The sequence below is a fragment of the Manis pentadactyla genome, chromosome 6 (genome assembly GCF_030020395.1).
Source record: "Manis pentadactyla isolate mManPen7 chromosome 6, mManPen7.hap1, whole genome shotgun sequence".
In the NCBI taxonomy this organism is placed as follows: domain Eukaryota; kingdom Metazoa; phylum Chordata; class Mammalia; order Pholidota; family Manidae; genus Manis; species Manis pentadactyla.
Genome location: NC_080024.1, coordinates 19,678,230 through 19,700,992, shown reverse-complemented (window position 1 = coordinate 19,700,992; position 22,763 = coordinate 19,678,230). Strand labels below are relative to the sequence as shown.

Genomic DNA, 22,763 nt, shown 5'->3' with positions numbered 1-22,763 from the left:
AGGTCCTCCAGTCACTTGCTCCTTCTCTGCACTAGGGAAACTGAGAGGTTGGGGGGCATTGGAAGTGGAAATACCAGGGGGCATATGTGTGTGTTGACCATGTGCCATGTGCATAGGGCTTCATGGTGGTGATGGTTAGAAGTGTTGGATGTACAGAAAATATTTTTAAAAAGAGTATAGCATTAGCATTCTCTGTGCTTTCCTGGATGGAGGATTTTTTGTGTCCAAAATCAGACTGATATCCAAACTGTGAGAGTTCCAATTTCTTCCACAGGTGTCATGATTTTAAGAGATTACTGTTACTTTTCTAAACAGTAGTGCCATTCCTGATCACTGGGAGGTGCCGCTCGCCAAGAGTGACTTACAAATGCTGCATTGTGGCTCACTTCATATTTAAGAACGGACTGTAATCACAAAGTGCGGCTTCTAGGTGCTGCAAAATGGCATCATAATTTTGCTTAACTGAATGGAATATGTTAGATTACCTTTTGGTTTATTTGATTTTCCCTGATTATATGTTTCAGGATATATACTTTGATATATAGCATATGCTAATATATGTTGGTGAAATAAACTTTGGAGAAGGACACTTTAGCAAGTAGTTTCAAATCATCACATAGTCAGCCCAGAGTCCCCAGTTTCCAGCACAGTGGTCTACACTGGAAAAAAGATGCATATTTTGGGGATAAAGGAACTGTTTGGTGATACCTTCTGCCCTTAACTAGCTGAGTCCTGGATGCACTCATCGTGTGCATGGATGTGATTAAACAAGAAACTGTGTAAGTGTCTCAAATGAAAAGAGTTGGAAATGAACCTTTCTACAAAAATTGTATGGATTGATTCAACGCCTTCTGTGATCCAGTCAAGCAGCATGTTTGCACGGCTAAAGAAACATGATAGAATTCACTGATTCAGTTCCATCTCCCTTTTTTAAGAGATGGGGAATTTGTCTGGGAGAAATAAATGTTTGGCTTATTTCAAGTTCCTTTCTATTTGACTTACGCTAATTATGAGGAATTCTGAAATGCACTAAGGAGTATGGTCCATTTGTTACTGAAATTACAGTTGACCCTTGAACAGTGCAGGGCTTAGGGATGCAGACCCCCACGCAGTTGAAAATCCATGTAACTTTTGACTCCCCAGAAACTTAATTACTGGTGGCCTACTGTTGATTTTATAATAATAAATGATAAAATAGCCTGATATCTACAGATATTTTATGCATTCATGACATATCTAACTTTTTCTTTAGTTTCTTTAGTACTTCTAGGCTACACAGCTCGTCTGCAAGTTTTTTCAAATTGTTGCATATCTACAAAAATATTTTCAGTACATCTACTGAAATGTATTTGTTGAAATATTGAAATGTATTTATTGAAAAAAATCTGTGTACAAGTGAACCTGTCCATTTCAAACTTGTCTAGTTCAAGAGTCAAGTGCAAATGCACAGTCTGGCCAGCTTCCTAATTCATTACTTATTTAATTACTGTGCCTTTCAAATGTATGTCTTTAAACACACACACACACACACACACACACACACACACACACACACACACACACACACACACACACACACACACACACACACACACACACACACGTCTGGCCAGCTTCCTAATTCATTACTTATTTAATTACTGTGCCTTTCAAATGTATGTCTTTAAACACACACACACACACACACACACACACACACACACACACACACCTTGACAGTCTGGCCAGCTTCCTAATTCATTACTTATTTAATTACTGTGCCTTTCAAATGTATGTCTTTAAACACACACACACACACACACACACACACACACACACACACACCTTGCCCTTTAAATCACTTGTCAGGAAAATATTTGCACTGAAATCTCAGGCTTGAATTTGTACTATCCCTTCTCAATTTCTGTACATACTATGCAAAACCCTGCTACTAGCCCTGTGAGTAGAATCAGAGCAGGGTGTTTGGAAAGTGAACCCTTGCAAGGCAGTGGTTGTAGTACATGTGAGTTCCTTGTGTATATCCTGCCTGTGTGGAGGCTAGAAGGGATCCTTTCTAAGCATAGTGACCATATCTTTAGCTGAAGTTAGAGTTGGGAATTCAAGGGATGTAATATTTCCATAATGCTCAGAAATTTTCCCAAGAGGTTAAAAGTATGGGTTATACTCAGGTTGATTATTGTTTAGTAGGAACTTAATAGAGCATCAACAATATGTGGACTTCTGGAAAGTACTCAGTTTGTTAAGTATGTTTAGATTCATTCCTTAAACTCTTTTTGTTCAGTGACCAAGTGCATTTGAATCTATAGGAAATAATTCAGAAGAAAGATTTCTTAATGGGATAATTCTTTGTTTTAGAGGAAAGAAGTTTGAGAGGAGGCATATTGAAGTGTTCACTGACCTCAGCAGCCCATTCAGCAAAGATCGTCTGGATACTATAATTAATAACTTGAAGATAACCGGCATCTCCCTGCAGTTCTTGTAAGACCATAAGAATAATGTTTGTAGACAAATCCTGTGCTCTCCTGATGCAGTGAGCAGGACCCCTTTCTAGAGCATTTGGTTCCCAAGAATCTTCTCTTTCTGCTGAGTGAAAGCTGTCAGATGACTGACCTCGGCAAACATTCACTGATTACTCTCTGTGTTCTAGGAACTCTCCCGAGTTTTGGTGATAAAGGGCAGCAAGTCACAGTGAAGCAGGAATTGGGTCAGTGGCAGATCATTTGTTGGTGGCTGTTCTTGGACTCAAAGAATTGAGGAATTCTTGAGGACATTAAGTTCATTTCCTGCCTACGTAGCAGACTTTACCCAAATAATTATCAAATGGATGGTGTCTTAAACAGTTCAGGAGTACTGTGTCTTACAGTAAATATTTTTAGGGTAGAGAGGAATGTCAACGTAGGAATAAATTTAAACATGTCATGCTTATTTTTAACTTTTTCATATCTAAGGGATATACATGTATACATAAAATATAACTTGTTTATGTGTATTTAAAGATAAGGTATACAAATATGAAGGGAAAATGTATTTCACAGTTTGTAGGGGAGAGTCTCTCCTTCCTTGAATTTCCTCCGTGGCATTTACTTTCTTTATCTTACCTCTCTAGAAGAAAGTTCTTTTTCACTACACTAATCTCTTTCCTGCCCCAACTGAAACCAGTTTTTTCTTGTACTATTTTTGGTGAAAGCAGAGTGATGGTATAAGATGTTGAATAATTAGTCTTCTGAGGGCACTCATTTTTCAGATCGAGAGCTATACCAAGAAGCCTCAGCTCAGAGTGGTAAGCTTTTGGCTTCTTTATAATGCCTGCCATGGGGAATTAAGAACCTCTCTTGCATGTATTAAGACTGCTGAGGGACATCTTTCTGCAGAACTGTAGAAAAATAGTTCAGAATAATCCATCAAACTGTTACTTGTTAAGACGGTACTTGCTAGAAATTAAGTGGTTTTTAAGTGACGCTTATTACTGACTTGAGGTTTTCTTAGCACTTCAGAAGCCCAGCTTAGCTTCTGATCCTGTTCATAATTTCAGGATGCCTTTGTATGGCTGAAGCATTCTGCACTTCTGTCAGTGTCATTGGAAAGGGTTACTGTTTTTGTATGAGCAGTACTGTAAAGCACGCTGAAGAGAGAACATAACCTTTTCTTCTGCTTGCTTATTTGACAGGTTGTATTTTCTTCGTGGGTAATATGCTTTTTTTCTTTGCTACAAATGCAACATAGGGTTTTTGGTTTTATTGTTTGGTGGATTCCATATATGACTTATCTGGTGGACCAAAAAAATACCATCAGTCCAGAGAGGCACTGTATTCTGAGCAGGTTGCTCCTTGGACCTAGTTTTTAGGTGCTTCTGCTGACACCGAAAGTCTTTTATTTCTGGTCTGATGCAGGTTAAGAAGAACTCTTATTGTAACTTCTGGGATAACTTTCTGACTCTTCATTCTCGTATCATTCTTCCCTTCGTCCTGGTTGCTGTTATGCAAACAGCAGTAGCCTGATGCAAACCTGCTGTGCCATAGCTTGCTGCCTGGAAACTCTTTATTTGATAGGGAATGCAGGACATGCATATGTGTCATGCTGCACATACATAGGAAAAAATTTAAACAGGAAGCCATATTTTAGTTATGGCAAGTCAAGTGATAGAGAAGTCACCTTAAAAATAACCATTTATGTAGGAGTGACCAATGGGTAATATTGAGTGTACTGAAAAGATTGATGAATTCAGCTGTTTGGGTTTCTAGAGTCAAAAGGGGAACCTTGCCCTTTGAATCATGACTAAGTCTTTGCTTCATCACTTATTAGCTGTGCAGCTCTGGCTAACTGATTTAATCTCTGTAGCTTCAGTTTCCTCCTAGAAAGTTGAGGTAGAAATCTCTATCCACCTAATATATAAGGATTAAATGAGATTGCTTACATGAAAGCATTTCTAAAATGCCATATTGAGTATTATCATAAAATGTATTTGCTTGGTTTATTTTTCAGTTTGTATATAGATTGTTAAATATTCCCATGACTGGTAATCCCAATCTAGTTATAGTCTCCTTTCAGTCAAACAACTGGAGTGAAACACAAGGAGAAAATTGATTTTACTTACCTCAGTCAATTAACTGATTTCTGTATGGGAATTCTGTATCTGTAGTAATAATAACATTATTTGAGTTTTAAGTATCTTATACACATTCTTTTATTTAATCCTTATAGTAACATTGAGGGATCATTAACGGGCATTCGTTTATTTATTTTTGTCAGCCGAGAATATCAACCAGCCTTTTTCTAGGAAACATTCCTTCCTAAAGTTTTAACTTTAACCTCTTGGCTTGAATGAGGACTGATATCTTGTAGATCTGGCCCCCAGGGTACCACTGATACCTGGTTTTCTTGAATTTGAAACTAGAGCATTAAACACTCAGTCCCTCTTTGCTAGTGGAACTGGGTAATGTGAGCTTGAATGTGTTCAGAGGCAATGTGAGGAAGCTAGTCAGAGTGAAGCCAGCAAAAAGGCAAATGAAGATGAAATATTGAGATAGTGAGAGGATCAGGTAGTCCTTGTGGTGTTTGAGACTCTGTCTAGTCATCCTAAGTCCATATGCAATCCTGCCCTTCAATTATTTGTTTATGTAAGCCTATAACTTCCCTTTTACTAAATCAAAGAGGCTCAGTCACTTGAAACTGATAGAATATTGGTTAAGGTGGATAAGTGCCATTTGACAGATGAGAAATTTAAAGCTCAGAGAGGTTGACTGACATGCCCATTTTCATATAACTAGTGAGTGATAGTTGCAGGACTGAAACCTAGCTTATTTGGCTGCAGAGCTTGTCTTAACTTCTGCTGATCTTTTCCTGATAGTTTGCCTTTCCCATTTGGCAAGGAAGATGGAACTGGGGACAGACAAAACGGCAGTATGCACTCAGAACACGATGGACCCTCCTTTCCTCTGAAAGGAATTACCGAGCAGCAAAAAAAAGGCATTCAGGTGGTGAAAGAAGTAATGATGTCTTTAGAAGGTGCGGATGGACTGGATGAAATTTATTCCTTCAGGTGAGAAGTAAAAACACTGATTACAACTTTTCAGTTGTAACCATATAAATTTCTCTTTTGATCAGAGGGCTCCTTAATGCTTTTCTTTTTCTAGGCAACTCTTGAATTAGCAGTTGTTCTTTAATAAATATTCTGATTTGTATTAAAGAAATGGTGTACCAACCCCAGACCCCTTTATTAGGTTTGTGTGGTTGGCACAAGATTTCTTGTTTATTTCTAAGATGGTGTCAGTGAAGTTTGGAAAGATTCAACAAAGTCAAAATGTAAAAGATGAGGTGGTGGATTTATTCTTTTTGCCAAGCTTAGGCACATTTCTTGGGCCCTTTCTTATCGTACACCTACAAAAAACGTTCCTAATTATAAGAAGTGGTGTCATATTTGAGATATTCAGAATCCTCTTATCCTCTGACTTAGGTTTTAGGAGGCAATGAACTATAACATAGTGACTTTTTTAAAACTTTTGCTCACAAAATAGTTTGGTCAGACAAAACAAAACAAAAAACCCAAAATATAAAGAACTTATAACCTATTTATTAATGTGGGTTTTGTAAAGGCAGAAATGACTTAAGAAATGTGAAATACCTGAAGTACCATATAACAATAAAGAAAACTGCTTTTTTTAAACCATTCAGTTAAAGACTATGGGAGACTCTCTTTTATCCATGTTATTCTTGGTTGAAATTGGACATACACATATTTTGTACAAAGAACCTGGAGGGGTCAAAAACATCTAAAACAGTATGTGTTTGAGGAGCCTGAGTAAATGTGGCAATAGAATACTTTAGCACACGGTGTGGCTTGTGGAGTTTCAGATTCTCAGGGATAATACCACTTGATGTTCACGAATTCCAGTTATCAATAAGTACACAAAGTACATGCATTTTAAGCAAAGTTCTTAATTGAACTGAAGCTTCAACAATCATGATTTTTTGAGTAGCTATAGTGTGTATCTGCTTTAATTCTTTTCCTCAATCAACCAAAATTTTTAAAGATTTCCGGTAAACTATAATTGACAAGCAGTATATCTTGATTTTCTGAATGCAGACACCCTAGAAAAATGGTAGGTAAAAGAGAGTTTTGGAAATTGAATGGTAGTTTCCCAAGTGGTTGACAAAGGAATCAGTGAGGATCCTATAAAGGGTTGTTTCTAGTCCTGTGGGAATACATGTCTTAAGCTAACATATTCACCATAACATAAATAAAATTATGGGCCAATACAAATTATTTTTTGATGAGGTTATTTTCCTGTATCATAGAAAGAAGGGAAATTACTATCTATGTATTATCCTAGCAATTTGGAGTCACTTTGGTTTTAGGTCTGCCATAAAGGTGAGGACCAGAGAACTTTGCCATCTGATATATTGTCCACATGTGGCTGTTTAGAACATTTCCGTCATCACAGAAAATTGTACTGGATAGCACTGGACTGGACTTATCCTCATGTAGAAGATCTTAGAGGAAGATAATTTGACTTCTGCTGTGAGTGGGGGTGGTTCAAATCTACTACAAAGATGGTCCATTTGTTCTTAGAGGTTATGTATTAGATGCTTAGCCTTTAGGACTTCCCTGGAACAAAATCCAAATCTCATGGTGGTTTTAGACATGACTCATAGTTAAACTAGTGTTCTACGGACAGGTTAGACCTGCTTCAGACACATTCATTCCCCAACAAATCCAAAGCCAAGAAGGTATCAGGCAGAATATCTGTTACTGTTGTAGATTATTTCTGAGATTTGGAGTTTCTTGAGGATAATGACTGGATAATGTCAGATAATTCAGTGCCTCTTTGTAGGTCTGTTTTTCATTTGTACAAGGGGATCAGTCATAGTCAAGACTATATGCTTAGAATCTGTGTTTGGTCATTAATTTCTTAGTGAATACCACAAATTCTACCTGTCCCCTATAGTTTTCTCTGTTGTCTTAGATGAAGAACCAGATAAAAATAGAATCAATCTTCACTATGTTCAAATGAAGTAGCACTCTCCATTGTGTTTGCTGCTTCTCAGTTCCTCTTCTTCCCAGTAAGAAACCTGGAGCTGTCTACTTTACCATAAGACTAAATATGGACTAAGTTCCTTTATCCTCTGTAGAGTCCTTATTAACTCCTTATGGGCCAATACAAATTATTTTTGTATTTGGGCCCTTTCTTATTGTACACCTACAAAAAACATTCCTAATTATAAGAAGTGGTGTCATATTTGAGATACTCAGATATGTGTGCATATACATAGCTTATCTTTTAAGAGAGTGGAATTAATGAATTGTAGAGTTGTAAGCAGTGATGTTATAGGATGGTACCCACCCTTCGATATCCTAGAGCAGGATTTTTATCCTCAGGTTCATAGTTTTCAGGAAGTTAGTGAACCCTTTAAATTATGTGCAGACTTATTTATGAATGTGCTTTTGTCATATCCTCAGAATGTCCTTAGTCCTGAAAAATGTTAAGAACCGATGGCTGACTTGAAAGAAAAGATTGAGTAGGTGAAAACAGAGATGCTTGTTTTCACCTGTCAGTAAAGTAATTCAACTCCATCCTTCTAGGCCAACTCAGTTGTATTCTGGCTCTCTCCCAACTTGTGGTTGTCATTTTCCTACCATGCTCTGCTGTTCTCTCTCTATGATCAACAACAATTCAGTGCTCGTTCTAGAAAGCTAAGTGTATCATCCAGTACAAGTTAATATTTTTAAACTGTTGCTTTCTTTACATATTTTTCCCTAAGTGATAGTCTGAGACAACTGTGTGTCTTTAAGAAAATTGAGAAGAGTTCCATGCGTTGGCCCTGCGACCTGACCATTGGCTCCAATTTGTGTATAAAGATTGTGGCTTATAAATCGGTAAGTGATAGGTACACATTTTTAAACAAGTGGTTATCAGGAGGGCACACATGCTTATATAAGGAACTTACAGTTCACGTGTGGGTTATTCAATGCCATAATTCCTGCTTCTCTAAATGCTCTTCCTGTTCATTTAATTTCTATTTCGCTTTTATGTAAAAGACATACTAGGATAGGAAGTTTTAAGAATTGTCTATATAAGAGGTTGATTTCCTCCTCTTTCTCCTTCTTTCCATTGATAATTGTTAATCATGAATTCTAGGCCTCTCTTTTTTTAAAAGAAAGAAAATGGAATGCATTAAGTTGTGTCATTATAGTATCATAGCAGAAATACAGATATACACCAGAGTTAATAAGTTCAGAGTTTTGAAAACTCAGTCATGCCTAGTTCAGTTATAAATGATCTGAAAGTAACATCTATGAAGTATCAAAAAAATTTTGACTTGTTACTGTGAAATGGCCTTTTGTAGTACATGTATGTTTGTACCTAATCGCATACTTTTAAAAATGATTGTTTTTGATAATTCTTTGTTGAAATTCTAGTTTGAGTGTGTGTCTCTGATCCATGCCTCCACATGACCCTCCTTGCCGTTTTTCTTTAAAACTGAATATATACAGACTGAGTATATAAAACATTTAAATACAGAAAATACACAAAAACATGTTTTATATATTCAGGTATTTTTCGTTTATTCAAGGACTTAATTCCAGAAAACAGGCTACATTCATGAAAACCTAGTAGGTACTTCTTTATTTTGGGTCCCATCAAGGTCTAGCAATTATGTCCTAGAAATGAGTTACCGTCTCTTCCCCTTCTTTACCCCAGCTTCCTTTTCAAATTTCCTTACTGATTTCTCCCTCCTTTTCTTCTCTATTGAAAAACTGTGATAACAAATTGTATAGTCATTTTTTTATGTAGACAGTTTGAAGATTTTATACAAAAGGTGTTTGCATATATAAAGATATTAATATTTACCTGTGGATTACTCTGGGGAGAAATGAAATGTAGGAAGGGTTATGACATAAAAATTTGCACAAAGGGCAAGAGCAGACAAAACCATTAGTTAGAGTAATTGTTTTAGAGTTTTTTCTGTAAAGCAGAGAGTATTTTAAGTTTTCATCTTTCATTCATTGGAATCCTAGCTTTCCTTGTTCTCCATTTATTTTTCTTTGGGAAATAAGATTTTACAGGAAAAACTTAAGAAAAGTTGGACATTTGTGGATGCAAGAACCCTAAAAGAAGAAGATATACGAAAAGAAACAGTTTATTACTTGAATGACGATGATGAAACAGAAGTTTCAATAAATGATACTATCCAAGGTATGCCAATAAAATTTTCACTTTTACCTGTATAAGATTCTATTCAAGGTGATTTGAGGCAGGCCAGGGTTTGTATTATTATTTTTTAGACATAAATTATCTGAGTTCTAGAGGCACAACTATTTGAGGGGAACATGAGGTACTAAGTTCTTCAGCTCAACTGTTGGGTCTTAGGCAAGGTGGTTCCCAGGAGTACGCTTGGATATTCTGTCTCTGAATTTTAAGTCCTGTCTCAAGTGACAGGAGTTAATGCTGGGTTTTATTTTAAAATTTGAAACATACTAGCTTGGAGAATACTTACATTAATGAGCTAAAGCACTTGTTCACTCTATTTTACTTTTGACTTCTATGGTGATTATTCTTCTGAGTGCCACTTCCAGGTCTAACATCCTGCCAGGCTCTCTTAAGCTTATTTAGGTTATAAGAAACATTACTTACGTTTGTTATATTGCTTTATGTTCATATATTATACCCACTTGGTTTGTATAGTGTATCTAGGTGACATCTCTCTCCAGAGGGCTTAGAAACTAGCTGAGAATGCCTGGAATTTCAAGAGCTAAAATTACAAGATACCAGGTAATGGATAAATAGAAACTAGTGTCTTCAGATAAATTTATTACCAGGTTGTATGCTACCCAGTATAGTTTAAATTTCAAGCCTTGAAAAAAAATGCCTTTCATCTGTAGCACTGTATCTCAGTGTTTGTGTGTATTTGTTGCTGTCGTACGGGTGGGTTGTGGACAGTGGCTAAAGGTGATGGTGGTTATGATTCCCTTCTTTCTTCTGATGGATTATGTGTAGAATGTAATTCATATCCTACAATCTCTACTGATTCTTTAATTCAATTTAGTAGTATGGTGTAGTTAAGAACATGAATTTTGGTGTCAGACCTATGTTAGAGTCAAGACTCTAATCACTTGCTAATATTTGATCCCAGCAAAACGACTGGCCCATAGTAGGAAGAATAGCATGATTAAAGGCATAAGACCAGGAAAGTAGAGGTTCACCTAGTGATATCAAGTAGTTGGGTTGGTGTATTAGATATACAGTTTAGAACTCAAGAGTAGTATCTGATAGACAACATGAGTTTTCCTTTTTCTTCTTCACAACAACCTAATGAAGCAGGAACTCTTGTTATTTCCATTTTAAAGATAAGAGAATTGAGGCCAAAAGACATTCATCAACGTATTTCATGTCATATATTTAGCAACTAGCAGAACTTGAACCCAGGGCTGTCCTGCTTCAGAGTCTGTGTTTGTGCATACTGCTCTGAATTAGGAAGTGCTTTGAATGATAGGCTGAAGAGCTCACGCTTAGTTATTGTTTTGAGGAGCAGTGTGTCCAGGGGCTGCTTTTAGGATGATTAATATGACAGTTGGGTGCAGGATGCATTGGAAGGAGAAAGGATTAGAGATGTGGGTGCCAACTCTATGGTTGCAAGCCAAAAGACCCGGCTCTCAGTATCTTAGGCAAAAAGGAAATTTACTGATGGAGAAATGGAGAGGGAAGAGTTACACGTTGTTGGAGTTCAAGGAGCGTGGATGTGCAGCTTTTCACCCTATCCTGTTGCAGTTACCCACGTGCTTCCTCTGCCCACCTCCACTCTGTGCTCCCCAGTATATAGAGTTCTCTTTCTTGGACTAACATGCACATCTGGGAAAAAGAATATAGTTCTATGTTATAGTCTATTCTGTACTTTTTGTCATGTACAAAAGTTAGAGTTCTTGATTTGTCCTTGAAATAGATGAAGCAGAAAACACAAGACAGTTTTAAAGTTTTCAAGTTACTACTAAGAAAGATTCAAGGAAGAAGGTATCTGATGACAGAAGAGAGAAAAACACATTTGGTTTAAGAGATACCACTCTTTATCATATGCTTATACATTTCCCTGTTAAGTTTTGAAATTTTTGTTTTTATCACCAGCTTTTTTTTTAAGACATATATGAAAATAGAAATGTTTCTTTTTAATTAAATACCTGTAATCAACAAAATGACAGGAACAAATAAGCATTGAATCACAGAATCTACCCTCAAACACATGTTTCTTTGAGTAAAGATATATGTGCTTTTCCTTTCCCTTTACCCAAGGCCAGAATCCTTGGATTTTGATGGTCCTTCTCTCCACCAAACATATAAATCTGTGTATCAAAAGGACATGATCTCTCATGGAACAGAGGCCCTGGAACAGGATTGAAGTGTTCTTAAGAAACCAAGAGCCTGTATTTATATGAATAACCTTAAGTAGTTAAAAAGAGACAGTCTAGTCCCAGAAATAAAATAAATTTAAATGCAGAGAAATATCTTAACTTATCAATTGAATGTTCCTAAATAGAATTTTGGCTTCCATTAGGTATTTGTACATCTCCACCAGGCATTTTTGAGAACATTTTATTCTGAAAATTTCCTGTGGGCATTTTTCTCTGTGGGTCTCCAGGTTTCTGAACAAACGTGTTCTTGTTATTATGTTTATAAGTCATGCTTGGGCGTTAGTCAACCGTGGTTTATCTTTGGAGGGTACCTAGTATGTTGCGTTGGCTGCATTCTTTCTTCTGGGTGGATGATCATGAAGGTAACTAGACTGCAGAAGATGCTACTTAAAAAATGTAATTAGATTTTAATTGTCTCTATATTGTATGTGTTGTTTGTGTATCTGCTATTCCTTTTCACCCATTGCTCACAAGGGGCAGTAATTTGATTCCAGGGAACAGTACATGAGGCTTGATCTGGAGTGTGCATGTATTGCTAATGTACATGTAGGGCTATTTCAGCGTGTAGAAATGAGGTCCCATATGCCTAACAGATGTTATTCTCTTGTCCTGTAGGCTTCCGCTATGGAAGTAATATAGTTCCTTTCTCTAAAGTGGATGAGAAACAAATGAAATATAAATTGGAGGGGAAGTGCTTCTCTGTGTTGGGATTTTGTAGATCTTCTCAGGTATGGTACTTACGCTACTAATTATAAACAAAATAAACGAGCTCTTTTCCTTATTATTTGAGATGCTATGCTTTTGATTCATCCGTTTATTTACAATATATATATTTTTTCACTTGTGTTTTCTTTAATGTAGCCTGGGGATTAGAATTAATATCTTTGAATTTTTTTTAATATCTTTGATTTTTGAAGAAAAAAACCAAGATGTAGAAGTCTTAGCGTGAATCAGAAGACTAGATCCAATTAAAAGTTACTTCTCAGCTTTGCTATTGGTCATAGCTCATAGTAGCCTTAAAAAAAACACATCCAGTCCTTTGTTATTTTTGCTTTCTCTGAGCTGTTATGCATAATACAGTGTTTTAGAGGATGAAGGTCTAGTTGGATTTTGAATGACCTCAGGCCTCGTAGGATATCATTAATTTATGCCAGTCACCCTTCTTCTCAATGCCCAACAAAAATGTCTGTGATGTGAAACTTGTCCTTAAATCGTATGTTTTTTAGACACCAATGCAAGAATACATAAAATAGACACAGTGGAAAATGCAGTGAAGGCCATACTCTATTCTAGGTACAACATACTATTCTAGGAAGAGTTACTGAAGATTCTTGGACATCCTAGATGAAATGCTCTTGAGGGAGACAACCAAAGAGAATGAATAAGTATACACTGTATCTTTCAGGATGAAGTGATTTTTGTTGGTTATAGAGAAATTCAAGTGCAAATTACAAAATGAACATAAATATTACCCAGTATACTGGATTTGACCTTTGTAATGTTGCCTTAGTATATCATCCCTGTGTATTTCAGTGGTAGGATAATTCAGTGAGGTTTAGGAGAGAGTTTTCCATGATATGCCCGAAGTGTTAGATAAATTTTTAAAACTCATAAGCTAAAAATTGGGAGTATTTACTTAAAATCAATAAGATTTTAATGGTGAGATAAATACTTTTTGGAAGTTGAGAATTTCTAGTAATTCTCTAACAAAATACACTAAATATGCATTTCTTCAAAATAAAGTTATTTGCTTTGGAAGTTATATCAACTTACGGTTATTAGTGGCAGTGCTTATGAGTCTTTTAGTGAGACAGAACGTTCATTCAGACCTGTTTGTAGAAACTGGCCTGTTGGGAGATGAGTCTCTCCAGTTGCAGATAGGCAAAAAGGGCTTACCCAAAGGCCCTGTCAGTGTAATTCAGGACACAAGAAATTGAAATCACCTGTACCAGGGAGGGGGTGGGCTATTTAAGTGACAAGGCAAAAAAGAGTGTGCCAAACAAAATTTTAAATACTTTTATTAACTTAAAGTTAAGTTTTAAGTCATGAATTGTTTTCTAAGTCAACTTTTGTTTTTTTTAAGCTCTAACCTTTTTTTCCTTTTTTTAAGAGAGCAAGGCAAAGGCTTTTATTTAGAGAGAAAGTGAGAGGACAGAACTCCTGGCTCAGGCCAGGAGGGGACAAGAGAGTCCCTAAGCTCTAACATTTTTATCTTAAGTACAATCTCAGGTATAACACAGTCATATAGCTGTCATTTATTAAGTGATTATAATAATTCTAATCAGTATACCAAGCATTTTACATAAATTCTTATATAAGTCTTACTACAGCCCTCCTAGGTAGGTGCCATGAAATGTATTTTATACATTAGAAAATTGAAGTTCAGAGCTGTTAAGTAACTGGCCCAAGGTCACACAGTTAGAAGATGGTAGAGACAGGTTTTGAACCAGGTCTCTCTGACCCTAAAGTCTACACCATTAATCAGTTTTCTGTCCACCAGATGGGCAAGCTCCTTTTTGAATAGTTTAATTTTTATACCTGCTTTTTTTGTATTATTTTGAATGGATACATGCCCTCTTAAGAGCATGGTGTTTTCCATGATGACTGAGATAAAGTGTGAACATGCACCTTATAACATAGTCATTGTTTTTAATAATATATCATATTTTTCCAAATTTTCTTAAAGTAAGAGAAACTAACATTTCTGGATTGAATGAATATGAAAATTTTCATGAGGTTTTTTTTTTTTTCTTCCTGTAGTTTTGAATTGTGAATTGCTCTTCTCTTTTAAACCACCAGGAGTCCTTTCAATTTGTCTTGCTCGAAGTTGTCAGTGTTCTGGGAGTCTAACTATAGGAAGGAAAAATATTTAGCCAGAACTTCCCCAAAATGTCTGATTGTCCTTTGAGAAGGCATTTAGGTACCTTAGAAAAGATATCATTAACTGTTCTTTAATCAATCAAGGACTATTACAGATTCTAATAGGAGGGTTAATCTATATGAATGTAGTAAACTAAGAATGTGAAATTGTTTCCGTATTTCTTAGAAGTTGGTTTTCAAATGGGGAATGAAAGTAGAAATAGAGGGTAGTTTAATTATACAGACCTCACCTCCACACCTTTGAGACTCAGTCCTCTTGAGCTAATGTTACTGTGAAAGTAGCACAATCTCTTGGCTTTAGAGGTGGGAGGTTGGAAACCGTATGAGAAACATCGCCCTGTGCAGCGCGTGGCATGTTCTTATAAACATGCCCCATGTTCAAGACGACTAGGTCGGAGAGAAGTGGGCCTTGGTGGATAGATGCGAATGGTCATGTTATTAGGAACATTTCAATATGCATTTTCTATCAGCTGTTGGTAGAGCTGCTTTGACTCCTCTGGCATTCTGCTAGATAGTAATTTAGTTTTGATTTAACCAGTTTTCCTTATTTCAGTGCTGCCCCTCTAATTAGTTCTTTGCTCTGTTCTCTTAGCAATTCATCAGTGCCTTGTCAGTGCTCTTAAGATGAAGTCCAGGCCACTTAACTTTGTTCATAAAAGACTTCACGATCTGATTTTGCTAATCTTGCTCATCTAATTTTTCACTTTTCCCCTTGCACTGTGGCATTTTATGTCACTTCAGACTTATTCACACTACCATCTCTGCCCAGGACACTTGGGCCCAGAATTTTCTCTTAGTTCCTACACTTCAGTTAAGTCTTGACTCAGGTGTCACTGTTTGCAGAAGCCTCCCCTGACCTCTCTTGCCCAAGTCAGATGCCTTTCCTGGGTGCTCCCGTGCACTGAGCTCCGTAATGCTGTGCCCTTGTGCTTTGTGCAGTACTGTACGGTCATACTGCACTGCAGTTAATTCCATATTTATCTAAGCCTCTCAGGATAAGACTGTATCATGTTCATTATTATGTTTATATAGCCTAGAACAGTGTTTGACATGTTCTTGGTGCTCCAGTGTTTATTGTGCTGAGGTGAACTGAACCTCAGGTAATTAAGTTGTTTCCAGAACCTAGGAATGTTTTCAGTAAGAGCATTTTGAATGGAATTTCTTAGTAATCTGCAGCAGTACGGTTGTGTGTATTACTTATTTTGGATCAAAACCAATTCTTTACCTCACTTAACTCTTGTAGGTCCAGAGGAAATACTTTATGGGAGATAAAGTTCTAAAGGTCTTTGCAGCAAAAGATGATCAGGTGAGTTGACAGTGAGTCTTTGAGGTAGTGCCACAGAATTGAATTGTCATTTTAAGTGGGTTGTTTGGGAGCTTTTGTAGTTCAAAATGACATTAATTCTTGTAATAAAAGTGGGAAAATTCACTGGCTTTTAATTCTGAAAATGGAGAAATGCTCAATGAATTTGTCATAGTGTGAGCACACAAGACCTGAGGACAGAGTCCTGCAATTGGAAACCAGGTGAGTATTAAAAAAAAACTCTTTTTTGAACAAATGTATTTAGGTATGGGGTGGAACATTCAGGAGGGTTGGGATCAGGTTGATATTTTCATTTTCATAAACGTTGAACATTTAGTGCTGGCTTTGCCATCCTGGAGATGAGCTTTACTGACCCACTGGACCACTTCCATCCCTGAGAAATCTGTCTTTTCCACCTTCCCTCACTCTGTTCTCATCTTCCCAAGAGATTCTGTTTTCAGACTGGTTTCTGCCTTGGCTAATAGCCCATGACTGTTGCATCCTACACCCACATCTACCCTCTCTGTAAATATTTTTCTGTTCAGCCTCCAAGTCAAAACTTGTTATCTCCTTGGAGATGTTGATCTGAACTGGAAGATTGCAATCTACTGTATCTTTAAGATATTTAAGTAGGTGCCCAAGTCCTGGAAGTATTTGCATTTGAAATTAGTAAACTGGATATAGAATTGTTTGGGGTTGGGGGAGGGAAGTGATCTAGTCCTCTTTGGTCCTCTTCTCCTCACTTCAGAAGGGTACCTGGTTGCTGAGCTAGTGAGTGGGCATGCCATTATGCTGTCAGAACAGTTAAAATTAGGAGAAGAAAATGGCTTGGCTTCCACTCTGTACTAAATGGATTCATTTGAGCACAGTAGGCATATATGAGTCCTCCAATTAGAGAATCCTAGTTTATGAATTTCTCCTGAATCAAATCCTGCTGGGAATCAAGCGGTTCTGGTATATATTGTCAGTGCAACTTACTGGCATTTTTAACTTAAGTTTTAATTCCAACTTACTGTCCCTTGATACAAAGAAAATTCTGATCACTTCATGTGATGGCTGGGTCTTATCATGTGAGGACGATCTTAACACAATACTGTGTTGAGGCACATGTGATTATCTAGACATGACAGCTAAGGGCAGTCTTGTGGCTTGCATAGTTCAAATCCAGCCTCATACTGATCCTGTAGATAATAAGGTAACTTTGAGGTCACTCAAAAAAATTTCACCTACTGATGGTAAAGGGCTACTCTTTGGTGTCATTTCTTGATGTCATTGTCAAAGAGTGATATTAACTAATTGGAGCTTATGAGATAAGCAGGAGAATAAGGAAACCATGTCATATTGATACTGGGGTACTTGTTTGTGAAGTCAAAGAATGGTACTTGGAGTAGGGTCAGGAGTTAATCCACATTCTTTGCATACGCTTTTATCTTCTCAAAGGGCAAAGAAAGCCTGCATATATGGGACCTCTGACCATTTTCCTCTCCCTGCAGCAAAACAAATCTAGCTGCAAAATCTTATTGTATTGTATACTTCCCTTGGGGCCAGGCCTCTCCATCAGGGAGTTTGTATTGAGGTCAGGCTTGTGTGCAGAAGATCAGGCGCTTCTTTTTCAGAGTCGGGTGATCAAAACGCTCCCAGTTCCTCAGTATACACGTCAGCAGGGCACCTGATTTTAGGCTTGGCGAGGTTGTTCCCATCTGGAAGAGAAAGCAAGAACAGGCATCCAGCACCTGGTTCTCTACTTCCCTTATCGGGGCATCCCCCTCTCACAGCTGGGAGACAAGATGAACAACAGTTCACCCCTTCGGGCCTACTGGACTCTAGTCGCTCCTTTACCAGAATGACTGTATCCTTACTTATCCCCTACTTCCCACTAATTAAGGGGGTGCGGGACATCAATTTTAGTGGGCTTATACTGGTGTTGCCATTCCTTACTGACTTTGGGAGTTTTGACCTGGGCTGGAATCCTCTGTTCATGTGCTTCCACATGGAACACAAAGGCACAAAGTTGGTGGTAGATTTCATCAGTGCAGTGTTCAAATATCTGTCTTATACACAATTCCACCAGGGACTTGGGGTTCCTATTCCATCTGGACTCTGACCTTCACCAGAGAGAAGGCCTCCCTAGCCCTGGGGAAACCTCCCAAACATTGAAGGGGATTGGACAGTTTGAGTCCTATTGAAGTCTGATATAGGAGGACAAGGTGCACAGCCTGGGTGAGCAGGCCCATGCAAGGGGTCAGGAGGGGGACTCGCCTCTCGAACTGCCTCCTTGCTGCAGTGGAGAAAGTGGCAGAGCCCATGGAGAACTGCCTCCAAAGAGGAGACGGTGGAATCTGGCCGGGGCCGTAAGTCAATTGGGGAGCAGGGGTGCCAGTAACACCCATGAGGGTGGGAGCTGATGACTCTAAGAACCAGTTCCTGCCACTGCTGGGGGTTATTCTACTAGTTTCCCTCTGAAGAAAGTCTGTCCTATAAGGTAAGAGGTCGGGGGTGATCTGCAATTATTGCATAAGCAGCAGCCTAGCCAGAGGTTCTCTCAGTGTCATTGATTAAGTCAGTAAGAGCCGAGATCCAAGGACCACTGTCTGCTAGTCCAGTCTGCCCTTGGAGTCTGCAGATTAGGATAGAAAAGTAGGAAGTTGGCCCGGCCGCTCCTCGACATTCCTGTCCAGAGGCAGGGGATCAAGGGGCATTAGATACTAGGAAACTGTTCACCTGAGTCTTGAGGCTGGTGGCCTGTGTTCACCATTTTAAGTGGCCAATGAGTGCCCAGAAAATGCCTCCAAGATTAAGTGAAAGTACGAACAAAGGTGAGAGCGAGAAAGTTTGCAGCCTGCCTTGCATCCAGGGAGAGCCAGAGAGAGAGAATCCTGGCCCCCACTCTTTTGACTTTCCTGGCTCCCAAGGGAGATGGGGGATCCACTGAGGGAGACACGGAACCTGTCACTCCAGATTTGAGATTGGCAGCCAGGCTAATACTATTTTAAATGTCTGAGAAAAGCCTGATGTTGTGCATCATAGATGGTGTCCTGGTATAAGAAAAGTGAAAGAAAAGGAGGAGTTTGGATGCCAAAACTCACCTCTGAAGGTATCCTGGCTAAGCCCCTAAAAGATGATACTGGGGTTCTTTTTTGCGGTGTTGAAGAATGAACTTCACAAATGGTCAAGGTAGGCAAGCAGGAGAAATGGTTTTTATTCAGAGACAGGAAAGTACAGAACTCCCAGTGCATGTTGGGAGGGGCAAGGCTGCCGCTTATGGGCCCAGGTCTAGGGGTTTTATGCCTGTTGTATTGGTGTTAGGCAGGAAAATAGATGTGAGCGGGGTGGAGAGAGAATTAAGGCCAGAAAAGTCCACTACAAGGGATTCAAAGAATTAACAGTTGAAACTAGAAACCCAGAAAAGACTCAGAATTAATGAGTTACTCAGTTAAAGCTCCGAAAGGCCAGGAGCAGCTTGGCCTGGAATGTTTGAATATTCCCCCAGATAAAGAAAAATATCTGAGCACAGCCCGTGTCTTCATTGTGTCAATTAGATCATGCCATTGTAAGATTTACTTTAGCCTGCTGAAAGGCCAGTTGTAAACAGCACAATAAAGACAGGAAAAATTCCATCTTAAAGCTAAAATTGCATTTTAAAACCCAAGAAGTTAAGAAGTTTCTTAACATAGTCTTTAGCAAACAGACAATAACTTAGCCCACCTTGGAAGCAGGGCAAGTGGTCTTGACTGATAGGCTCCCAGACCAGGAAGTTGCTCTCCTGGGAGGGAATCAGAACTGTAAATTTCCTGTGTTAAGCTAATTTTGTAGAATTACCCTGAGGATTAATAGGAAAAAAACTTAATGTCTCATCAAAGATAAACATCTTGAGACCACTTAACAAGTTCACACCCCTAGCCCTTTGTCACATTCCTGAAAAAAACCCCTAAAAGGGGGAACCCCCAACCTTTCAGTGCGCACCTCTCTTGGAGGTTGCCTGCACTTTCTAAGTGCGTTAACTTTTTCCCAATCTTTCAGCGTGCCTCTCTCTCTCTCTCTCTCTCTCTCTCTCTCTCTCTCTCTCTCTCTCTGAGGTAGTCCACACTCCCCTTTCTCTGAGTTTGCACTTTCTCTCTTTAAATAAAACTTAAGCCTTTTAGGGTGCCTCTTGTCCCTGAGGTCGCCTGTACTTTTTCTCTTTAAGTAACTTTAAATAAAACTTTTACTCTGCTTCACTGTGTCTCTACCCTTCAATTCTTTGTTGGTGGGGTGGGGACAAGAATCGAGAAAAATAAACAGTGCCCCCCTAACATTGGCAAGGGAGGTAAGCTGTCTGTTGTCTATAGGCTTCAGAATGCTAGCTCTGCTTTCACTAATCACATTAAAGGTCACTTTTATTTTAAACTCCTGTGTCTCCGTGACTATGGACAGCAAACTGTTCCATATCATTAGGTTTTGGGTGGAATTTCCCTATGCATTGTTTCAACCACAAGTATCCCATTTTTCTTTACATTCCTCAGCAAGGTTTTGTTCTTTTCCATGGGCCTGTATCCTACTCTAACTGGACAGGGGCTGCCTTCTGTCACTTCCCTGTCTCAGTGTGAAGACTTCCAGTAAAAGACTGCATGGAGAAGACTTGTGTAGGCAGGTAGGAGAGTAGGAAGGATGACAGATATAGTGGCTGTCTTCATACATTTAGTGGATTATCACATGGAACAGCAATTAAAGTAGGCTTCCTACCAGAGTCCATTGGAACCAACAAGTAATGGTTTTGTTCAAGATGAAGTTTTATTTTGTCAACAAGGATTACTATTGCCAAATGGATTGGTTTCTCGTGGGGTAGTCAGATCCCCATTCCTGTAAGTTTCCAAGCAGAGTCTTTATTTCCACCAGTCAGATTTTGGGGAGAGAAATTCATCATGTGGCTTGTTAAGCTAGATGAATACTGTTGTTTTTCAGTGTACATATTCTATGATTTTGTGAATAGTTCCTTTTTAAAATGTTTCCTCTGGTCATTAGCATAAATTATTTTGAATAGAGAATCTTTATATGTGCTGATTTGCACTGTGTTTGAAAGAGAATGGAAAGGAAAGGAAGTTTTAGTTGAGTTTCTCACAGATGTTATGTTGTCATTCATGACTTCATCCTTCCCTACTTTAACATCCCAATTGGTCCTATCAAATAGGATATACACATATTGAATAGAATATATACATATTGTATTTGGTACATATCCCATTTCTGCTGGTAAGGAATATATTAGCTCAATGAGATCAGGGACTCGTCTTTGTTTTCTTCTAGGGCCTAAGATGTGCCTGGCAAAGAGTAGGCACTAAGTAAATATTCCTGAATTGAACTGAAAGGTAATGAATCTGTCGTGAAATCTATAGAGGATTTTGATGGCAAGGTATTGAGGTCACAGGTTTTTAGTGGAGGAAATGGGAGTATGCATAGCTAACCTTGATAAAGGTTATAGCACTGAGAAGAGTACAAAGTGTTTGGGAAGTTAGAGGAGAGAGCTAAGGCAAATCTGAAATGGAGGGATGTCAGTTCATGGAGCGTTGTTGATAGGTTAGAAGTTAGAGAGCCAGAGATTTGAAGAGGGCATTCTAGCCAAAAGGAAAGCATATAAGCAAAAAGCTATAGAGAAGGGAAAGTACAAGGCCTGTTCAGGGATAATGATCAGCTCACTGAAGCTGGAATACTAGAACCATGGGAAGTTTTTATGGAAGGGAGTGACATGATCAACTCTGAACAGAGGAGGCAGTGATGGAAGAGAACAGATAGGTCTGAGAGAGGGCACAGAGGTAGAATTGGCAGCGTTTGGTGAACACTTGAAGGTGAAGGCTGAGTAAGGTGGCATTATCAAAGACTTTGGGGCTTTTTACTTGGCTGACTGGGAGGTGATGTTCATGGAAGTAGGGAGTACAGGGGGAGATTAGCAGAAAAATAGTAAATTTAGTTTGAGTCATGAACAGTTTGTGATACTTGAGGTTTAACCATATGGGATATCCACCAGCTAGTAGGCAGTGTAAGTCTAGGTCTTAGGAGAGTTTTAAACCCAAATAAACAGATTTTTGATTCATCAGCTCATGGGACTAGATATAATACCTAAATAGAGTTCTAGAATGAGAGGAGGGGAGAGATTCAAGAGCAGAATTTCAAGATTATTTAGAAGAAGAGAAAAGTTAAAGGAGGAAAAGGCCCACAAAATAGAATGATCAGGGGAGAGTGTTGTTCTGAAGCCGGAGGAGGAGGAGGACATATAGCGGAAGGGCGATGGTCAGTCGCTACTGAAGGTCAAACAAATAGAGTGAGGACCAAGGATCGGCCATTAGGACACCCTGGGTTACCTCAAGATAATCTCAGCAAGGCAGAGAATCAGTCCTGGACTAGAGTGAAGAATAATTGTGTTCTGAGCAGTGAAAACAGCAAGGCTGTCATTTTATGAAATTGAGAGGTGAAGGGAAAGAAAGATGTAGATAGTAACTTATGGAAAGAGAGGGACAAAGAAACCTTTTGTTTGGTAAGGTTGAGATTTGCATTTATTGAGAGGGTCAGGGAATGAATTCAGAAAAAGATTGACGCAATAAGAGGATTTAGTAAAGTTCCAGAAGAGGTACAGTAAATGTTAACAAATGCAAATGTATAATGGTGGCCTTGAAGTGGGTAGAGGGTCACTTAAAAAAAAATCTG

The 22,763-nt window shown here is 38.5% G+C and overlaps 1 protein-coding gene across 2 annotated transcripts in view; it reads left to right on the top strand.

The window, feature by feature from the left end:
• Positions 1-22,763, top strand: part of XRCC5 (X-ray repair cross complementing 5) — an 85,337-nt gene that overhangs the window by 7,047 nt on the left and 55,527 nt on the right. For both annotated transcript variants that reach the window (XM_036916161.2, XM_036916170.2), the window contains 7 exons: positions 731-779; positions 2,356-2,478; positions 5,348-5,539; positions 8,260-8,374; positions 9,557-9,695; positions 12,518-12,630; positions 16,026-16,088. In XM_036916161.2, the coding sequence (XP_036772056.2) occupies positions 731-779; positions 2,356-2,478; positions 5,348-5,539; positions 8,260-8,374; positions 9,557-9,695; positions 12,518-12,630; positions 16,026-16,088 (794 nt within the window). The remainder of the gene's footprint in view (positions 1-730; positions 780-2,355; positions 2,479-5,347; positions 5,540-8,259; positions 8,375-9,556; positions 9,696-12,517; positions 12,631-16,025; positions 16,089-22,763) is intronic.